Source organism: Chaetodon trifascialis, chromosome 7 (assembly GCF_039877785.1).
Source record: "Chaetodon trifascialis isolate fChaTrf1 chromosome 7, fChaTrf1.hap1, whole genome shotgun sequence".
NCBI classification, from domain to species: domain Eukaryota; kingdom Metazoa; phylum Chordata; class Actinopteri; order Chaetodontiformes; family Chaetodontidae; genus Chaetodon; species Chaetodon trifascialis.
In genome coordinates, this window is record NC_092062.1 from 11,888,398 (window position 1) to 11,897,500 (window position 9,103).

The window sequence follows — 9,103 nt, forward strand, 5'->3', positions numbered from 1 at the left end:
ATCAGTTTTAGATTCAGTGCATAAAATGAAGCGCAATGACAGAAAGGAATCATAGAGAAGCTGCAGTACACATTTCTAAATGTTAGTTGAAATAACTTCAGCATGCTCTCTCTCTCTCTCTCTCTCTCTCTCTCTCTCTCTCTCTCTCTCTCTCTCTCTCTCTCTCTCTCTCTCTCGCTGTCTCTGACGCGGGGGGCTTGCCCTCTAAATAAACTTTGGAGCTCACAGGGGGAGAGAGAGAGACAGAGAGACAGCAGAGGGCTGAAGTCATCAGCCAGCCGGCAGGAGGGGAGTGAATGGGTCCTGCACGCAAAGCAGAAAAGCGCTGAAACTGCGGAGATTTACTTTGGTTCAGTCGCCCGCCGCCGACTGAGAGCGAGAGGAGGTGTGTGCTCGTGCTTGACAGCCAAAAGAACTAGAAACCTTCAACTTAGCGATTGCTTATTTGTGACGGCTAGTGTTGGTCTCGTGCTGGCTTTTACTTTACTTTTCTTTTTTTTTCTTTTTCTTTTTTTTTCTTTTTTGTAATTTAACTGATGCTGAGATGAAGCCGAGACCATCAGCGCGCCTGGCACTTTAAGGTATCCACACGCACCGGGACGCACGGCGCATCTCCACCGACAGAGAGGAGGGGAGAGGGAGAGAGGTCAATTTGGAGTTCTACATATGGATATCATATATCAAACTTTTTGACAATCATGTTAGTCACAAATCACAACTCTATTCATCTTTCAAACCTACTCGAATGATTTTTTCTGCTCTCCTGGTGCGCGCACCGGATGAGAATCGAGCTTTTTGCCGTGTTTCTTTTTGACTTTTGGAGGGAATGTTCTTTATCACAGCACGGATAACGGATCCCTGACTCAGTCTGGCTTTCTTGGCACATATGAAGATCCTATCCAGGATGTTACAGTCTAAGCGGCCCAGGCATCATTGGGCCACCGTACACTACCATCACCACATATCACCACATAGCTGGGGGTCCTGCTGTGTCTAGGAATTATCTACCCTCCGCACTCTGCCTCCGTCTGGGGGAAGAAAACGGAATCTTATCCAAGAAGTGATTTGGTGAACATTGACATTGGCTTTACGAGTCTCATCTCTGGGCTACTATGCAATTACAACTGATCTCCTTTGTTTTGATCATCTTGCACTGCATGGATTACACTGGTTGTCAGCAGCACAGCAGCTCCAGGCACCGGCAACATAAACGTAAGTGGGGTAGAGTGCGCAACGATGCTGCCCGGTGTTTGGTGCACACATTCAGCACGGTCCTTGCCTTCCCTTTTCCTTCTAATTCATCATATATTGTCCTGTTTCACTCAGAGAGGCGTCAAGTCACACAGCTCACCATCCGGCATTTTACTTTTGCCGACAAAGCTGTTCAGTCGATTCTAATTATCGAAATTAATGACTGGCACATTGTTACATGGACAGTGCAGTGAATTGGTACACTTGTACCTGTAAGTAACCAAACAATCCTACACAGGCGCACGACAGGGACCGCTGAGCCATGTTCCACTGATGTGAGTTTTTCTAGATATGACAAAATAATCTGCCGCTGATTTTTGCTCTTTTTCTCTCTTTCGATCATGTCATTTAAAAGACGACCATCAAAACTTAATTATGAGAGTGACTGATTTCTCAGATTGTGATTGAACATAATACAAGAGACATGCCATCACTAAATTCCACACTCACAGCACTACTTTTCTGCATCATGAAGTTTACGCGCTCCACCTGCGCTGTTTAATGAAATGGGTTATTCTCAAACTGGTTGATTTCGCCTAATTCCAGCGCATGCTCCAGCCTATTATCTCTCAGATTGTATGGTCCTTGTATGGTCCCATGATACCTTCAGTCATTTCACTATCTTTAGTCCACTTCTAATGTGCTTCCTTTGAGCCTTAATTGAATTCATTAATTGTTCTGCCTGTCACCCGAAGCCTGCAGCCGCTGCTCTTTGCGCTCATGTCTCCTGGTTCCCGTCGCTCTCTAGCGGTCAGAGCAGCAGACTTCAGGCACGGCGGGTGCTGCACCGGGTATCAGGGCTGATCAGCGCTCAAATGCATGTTTACAGTTCTCATATTTGGTGAAGTAGCCTCCGAGTTCAGTTTATTTTAATTTCATTGCCACTTCATGGACCTCATGAATGTATGGATGTTGGCCTAGAGAGAAATTCAACTCAGTATCTCAGCATTTGAAATCATGAGCCATCTTGTTCTTATTACTGTTCAAAATCTGAGTTAATGCACATTTGACAGCAGGCTCCATCAAAACACCATACTGAAAGCACTCTTAAGTCTGTCGTATTTCATCTGTCATAGGCTACTGTATATCTCCCCAGGGTCCAACATTATGTCTCTTCTCTTGAGCTACAACCAGCCTTTTTCCATGACACTATGAAATAAGTATCATTACAGTATATTTTTCTCTTCTTGCTGCAGCCACGTTATCGCTGAGGGTCTCCAGATGTGCTCTGTGACTAAGTCTGTTAGACAAGAGCAGTGATAACTGGAATATTCCATGTATGACTTGCCAGCATGGCCGAAAACTGTCTGTGATCTACAATAATAGACCTTCGAAGTGATGTTTTTATCCTGGCCACCTGGGCCTGAAACCTCTCTTTACATCTCCTCCTCTTCACATTCAATCACAGGGCTCACATCTGCAGTGTGGACCACAGGCGGGACAGTTTGTTTTTTGTTTGTTTTTTGGTTATTTTTTTTCCCCCATGACCACCAGAGTGGACATTTTTTTAAAAAGCAGAGAGGTGCAGCATCTGGGGGTTTACGGTGTGTTTATTATGTAGTTTTAAAGAGGTCCTGGGGTTACCTTTGCTCTTGGCAGCTCTGTTCAGTGTAGTTTAGTCAGACCTGAGGAGTTAAGCATGGATTGTTTTGCAGTTCTGCAGGGTGACTCAGGCTGTAGGTCTTATTCAAACTGCAGCAAACTGACATATATTATAACCGCATATCAGACATAATGATAAAAGACAAGGATTTGTACATGCTGTATGTACTAGGTTCATTATTACACAGCAAAGTACTTAAGTAGGATATACAGACGTTGAGGTGTCTGCTTTGGACAAACATATTCTCTCTTTTAAAAGTTTATTTTCCCCTCAACAATATTAAAGAGCCTCTCAACACAGAGTGTGTGTGTGTGTGTGTGTGTGTGTGTGTGTGTGTGTGTGTGTGTGTGTGTGTGTGTGTGTGTGTGTGTGTGTGTGTGTGTGTGTGTGTGTGTGTGTGTACAGGGGAGGGGGGCAGGAGGGTCTACTCAAAGTACTCTAGTGCTCAGTCCCTTAAATTTTGCTGTGAGACTGAAAACAGTGTTAACATTTTGTGACATTTGAATGATGTAAATTCATATGAGTTTATTGTTGTTCAGGATAAGATGCTGAAAATGTGAAAAAGATCAAACATTTTATCACACAGCACATCCACATACTCAGCCGTGATGTAGCTCAGTTGTGAGACATCTCTGTCGCAGCTGAAGTCCACGTTCCACGTCTGCCTTTACAGACTGACTCGGGACCCAGTGCCTGTAAGAATCCAAACTTCCTCCAAGGATGCAGATATCTAGCACTTGCAGAGATATCAGGGAGGATGGAGGGATTAGTTGGTGATGGGGTGAATGAGTACAGACTTCAGAGGGAAAGAAGGGGGTAAGAGTAAGTTGAGAGTCAATGACCATTGAGTCAACTGGCCAAAATTACCACGCAGAGAGTGAACCCGAGCTTCGAGCTTCCTGTTTGTGATGACGCATCCAAAAATGAAGGCATGTGGGTGCAAGGGTGCTAATAGTGTTAATTATGTATATATAGTTTATCAAGACAGGTCAATCAGTGGAGGATGAAGATGGGTTGATTCAGGTTTAAAGCTAAACACAGGATACAGCAAAGAGAAATCAAGCGTCTCACATGATGGAATCCTATAAAGAGGTAGACATCCTACCCAATACTTACGGCGAAATGTTTTTTCCGTGTTATTTCTATTGCACAATTCTATTTTCTCCATCTGTGTTTGTGTGTGTGTGAAAGCATGTGAATGTGTTTATTCACATGTGACGCTGTTGTTATGTTGTGCAAGATACCACTGTCCAACTGAGGTTTTGTCAGTGCAAGTGCAAGGCCGAATTCCTGCCTCTTAAGACTTCTGTGAATCAGGGCAGCTTGGCAGGAACACATGTGGGCAAATGGACAGCAGTTGTAAAGATTGCTGAGATATTTCAAACAAAGTATCAGTGATCTATGGTAAACTGGCAGCTAAACCTCGAACTCAGAGGAGACAGAAGAGGGCCATCTCAAACTCGTGGCATGAGATGTCAAGGCTGGGGAGGAAGGGTAATTCCTTGGGCACTTACCGGGGCTTTTGCCTGTCATGTGTGACTGCTGCAACATTACCCAAACAATGCCTTTGGCAATGGAGCACCAATGCAGCATGCTTGCACAATTATGTAAAACATGGAACTGCTCTCATGGCCATTACCTATATACTGACTCTGTGTCACAGGTGTTACATCTCGTAGTGGTAGGCTTCTTCCTAAAATCACCATGTCACTTTCAGAATGGTTTTTCTAATAGAGGAGTGAGTTAAACACATTTCCTCATAAAAACCTTTACTGTTACTGAAGCATCAGGCCAACAAGAAGAGCAGCACCCTCTCTGAATTACCCAACATCATGGAACCTCTCATGTGTATTTCGTGGTCTTCTTTCAGAGCATGTACACATCCTCATCCACCAACCCAAACCCTCTTTGTTATTGTTTTTGTAAATTAGGTGCAATCAGATAAGGGAACGGATGATATACAAGCTTTTCCTGGAAATTGACAGCAAGAAATCACACTGAATTTATTTCATCTTCTTCAATACAGTTAGTTCCTTGAGACCTTAAGCTAAGATATTGTAATGTTTTTATATTTCTACAGTATGTTTCTAGTACTGCATATACCTGTATGTTTTAAATCATTACTTAAACACACTATCACTTTGAAATACACATCCTGAAACTTGGCAGGCATTAGAAGTGACAAAGCTGTCAACATACAATTAAAATGATTAAAACCTACAACTGCAGCTTTCATCCATGGCAGACAAAGTCTGGTGAATCATCCCACAAATTAGTTAAGAGTGGGGGATGAAAATTCTTCTGTAAAATACATCAACATAAACTAAACACTTCAGTACTTATGGACATGAACCAGCTTGTAAACACAGTATAAATAACTATCTTCAGCACTGCACTATCAGTGATTAGTCCTATATGATACTGCAGTTGAACACTTTTACATATGAAATAGAACCTGTTCATCATACAGCTGACTCTTTCTTGACATGACACAACAATACTTGACTTAAATATTTCAATACTTAAAATGATGAACTTAAATTTGCATCAAATATTAACAAAAACAAGCCGTTTCAGATTGTTTCTTCATTTGAAAAGAATTCTGGGCACCTATGGAGACGAAAGTCTTTTTCTTTTTCTTTTTCTTTTTCTTTTTCTTTTTTTTTTGTTTTTGTTTTTGTTAACTTAAACCACCTGGATAGTGATATCATAATGGAACATTGTTGATCCACCATGAAATATAAAAACAGTGCATCAAGAGGCAGGCGTTATCGCTGAGGCGCTGATGTTGGTATTGTAGAGCCATGCACAGTGGTACCACAGGACAGTCTGACCTGACATCTGCAGTGAAACTACGCTGTTTGAAATGAATAAACCTTCATAACTTTCATAACCTGCTCTCAACAGTCAGTCAATTTAGTTATTAGCCCGATCCTGTTTTGTGCAGGCACCATAACAAAAAAGATTAAACCATTTCCAAAAAACAAAGTATTTCATTGCACTCCGCACAAATACTATTCAGAGCACATGGTGCACATCCAGCATGGAGCTAGCATGGCTAGTTTCTGTCAAAACTTCTAGGTCAGATTTTGATTGGTTTCTTATTGCCTTATTTTCCAGAGATGTTTTAGTGCTAAATGCGAGTGCCAGTTTTACGGAAAAGCTGCTAGAAGCTTAGCGGGACCATATTTGACACCAACAGACAGGTGAAGTGAGCTGTGAGCTGTGAAAGAGAGGAAGGCTGGTATTACCCGCAAGGTATCCAGAGTGTCTGGCGTTGAACTGGGGAACTGTGGCTTATCAAATGTTGCAGTCTCTCCAAATATAATTGAAATTGCACTTTAATAATTTCAAATGCCCCAAAGTAATTGTAATATTTTAATTTTCCCATTGTAACGTGAAATTCATACTCAAACATCCCCTTGCTCCTGTCGACAGAGATCTCTGGTGTGAGCTCGGGGTGCCAGCAGGGCGGCTGTCTGACCTGCTCTGACTACAATGGCTGCCTGTCCTGCAAGCCACGCTTCTTCATGCATTTGGAGAGGATTGGGATGAAGCAGATCGGGGTGTGCATGACCTCCTGTCCTTCGGGCTTTTACGGCACACGCTCCCCGGAAAGAAACACCTGCACAAGTAAGCTATAATGAGTGTATTTGCGTTGTAAAGTGATAACGGATTATTCATGAAAATGTCCCTTGCATTACATGTTCCTAATTTAAGTGAGCACAAATCTGCAGGTGTGGTATTAGTAGCCAGACTTTTGTTAGTAATTGTCCCCTGATTCAGTTTAATGTTCTGTAATAACAAACACACACAGCGAAGGATCTCAAACATGCCTTGAGTTAAATGTGGCCTCTTAACAGTGTGTTTTACTTACATGTGACAAACATAAGCACAAGAAGTCTAGTCGGCTCCAAGACATTGTCAAAATAGATGCTCATCCTCCATATACACTACTTAACAAGCAACAGCTTCAAGACCTGCTTGTTAAACACAGCATTGTGTATACACACAGTGTGTACTCCAATAATTGAAAAGCTTCATGCCTGTCAAGTCTGCTTCCGTTGTGTGACATTAAATTATAGCAAGAATTGCTTTACTTAAAATCATACATCACAAGTCTCCCAGTAAGACATCAATGTGACCGCAGTGGCCTATATTCCTGGCTGTATTCCCAGTGAGACATGCACACACGCACACACGCACACACTGACACCCTGTATATTTAACACGCAGGACACACTTGATAACTTGTACGGTTTAAATAAACGCTGGCGGTGGGTCTGTGTTTCTCTGTCAGAGTGCAGGTCGGAGTGCGACTCCTGCTTCAACAAGAACTTCTGCACACGCTGCCGAGCAGGATTCTACCTTCACCTGGGCAAGTGCCAGGAGAACTGCCCTGAGGGGCTGGTCCGCAGCGACACACAGAGGGAGTGTGTTCCCAGTAAGTGTTCACAGAGTTCACATTTATCAGGGACAAGGATAAACCTGGAGCTGAACCTTTACTTAACTCTATTTACAATGTATTTATCCCCCATTAGTCATGCAGAGTTTACCAAATCATTCTGGCTTTGGAGTGAAGCTGTCACATAAAACGTGATTATGCGTTAGATATTCAAACGTCATTGTGCTTTGATCTTTGTAGGGTGCCCCGCAGAGTGTGAGTTGTGTGTGAACAGTGAGACATGCACGCGGTGCCGGCCAGGTCTGTACCAGCTCAGTGGAAGGTGCCACCATGTCTGTCCAGAGGACTATGAGCCCAATGACAAACTCATGGACTGCACAGCACAAGGTCAGTCCAGTGTGAAAAAATTACCACCCAAGGTGCCAGCCCTGTGGGTAGGGGCCCATGCCATATTTTTGGCACTTGTTATAGAATGACTACAACAAGCAAATGAGCTAGGAGAAGAAAAGAGAATAACATAATTTTGAGCCATACCGTAACCAAATATCACTTCTCTTTCTCAATTCAGTGCACTGTGAGGTGGGCGAGTGGAGCGAGTGGAGTCCTTGCTCTCGGCCCGGTAGAACCTGTGGGTTCAGACGTGGCCAGGAGACCCGCACACGACAGGTCGTCCAGTACCCATCACCCTTTGGCAACCCCTGCCCTGAGATCTCAGAGATCAAAGAGTGCCTGGTCAAGAGGAGGAAATGTTCAGGTAAAGGAAACAGTGCTGCGGCAAAGTGGCAGTGTGTTTGAGTTCTGGCTGGGTGTCAGATCCTGACTCCAGATCCTCGTGATCCCGCAACTTAAACTTTCAAAATGGTCATGTTCTAGACATGGTCTCCTGTAGTTGCTGTTGACCCATCAAGCTTTCTGCCAACACTGAATTTGTGACACATGGCACAACTTCTACTCTCTATGAATTCCAGACCTTGCTGCTTCAGCTTGTACAATCAGAGCTAGTCGTTCTTCCGCTCAGGACTACGACTGTTTACTCAGAGGATTGTCATTGTGGTTAGAGTGAGGACAGTGGGGGAAACACACATGTGTGATGTTGCAATGGGTATGTTGTGTGTTTTCCCACGAGAGCTCTTTGGATTTTTAAACAGTCAAACCGCTTTCCCTGCTCCTAGTAAACAGGGAATAGCGTGATCATTTCTAATGAAGAGAGTGAAAACTGCTTTCAGACGGGCTCGTCTCTTTAGAAAAGCCGATGCTGTGGTGCATTTACGATCGCTTTGTGTTATGTGTGTACTGCGTGTGTGTGGTTACCGAGCTGGTTGGCGGCTACGGCTGGTTGTTTTTTAGCCTGGGCTCTCTAGTGTTAAATGACAGATCGCAGACAGGGTAGGAGGCTGAGATCCAGCCCCCTGGGGCCTCACACTTACAGAACAAACAGTGTGTGCATGTGCGCGTTTCTGTGCATGTGCGCGTTTCTGTGCATGTGTGTGTGTGATGCAGCAGAAAAGCAGTTGACTCTAGAGCAGAAACAGCCAGCTCAACATCAACATCCTCCCCCTGGGAGGCACGCGGCGACCAGGGGATCAGTATTGGTTTATCCCCACAGCTGCCAATACACACAGACACACACATGCAAACCAACACATGCACACACAAATCCAGATCCAGATACACCCTCTCCATTTCAAACAAGTCAGACAAATGCACACTTGGGTACACCAGGCACACACACATGCACACAGATACACACACATACAATCTTTGTCTCACTAAAATAACTACACAGCCGTTGCTCTTGGTGGTAATTTGTGAAGAGAGTCAACTGGGTCGACGTGATTTGTAAG

At 43.8% G+C, this 9,103-nt stretch overlaps 1 protein-coding gene across 1 annotated transcript in view; it reads left to right on the forward strand.

Moving 5' to 3' along the window:
* Positions 1-235: 235 nt before the first annotated feature.
* The window catches only part of rspo3 (R-spondin 3), a 16,651-nt gene continuing 7,783 nt past the window's right edge, over positions 236-9,103 (forward strand). Inside the window, exons 1-5 of the mRNA XM_070966814.1 lie at positions 236-1,212; positions 6,293-6,487; positions 7,155-7,298; positions 7,500-7,646; positions 7,828-8,013. Of these exons, the coding sequence (XP_070822915.1) occupies positions 1,113-1,212; positions 6,293-6,487; positions 7,155-7,298; positions 7,500-7,646; positions 7,828-8,013 (772 nt within the window). The 5' untranslated portion in view covers positions 236-1,112. The remainder of the gene's footprint in view (positions 1,213-6,292; positions 6,488-7,154; positions 7,299-7,499; positions 7,647-7,827; positions 8,014-9,103) is intronic.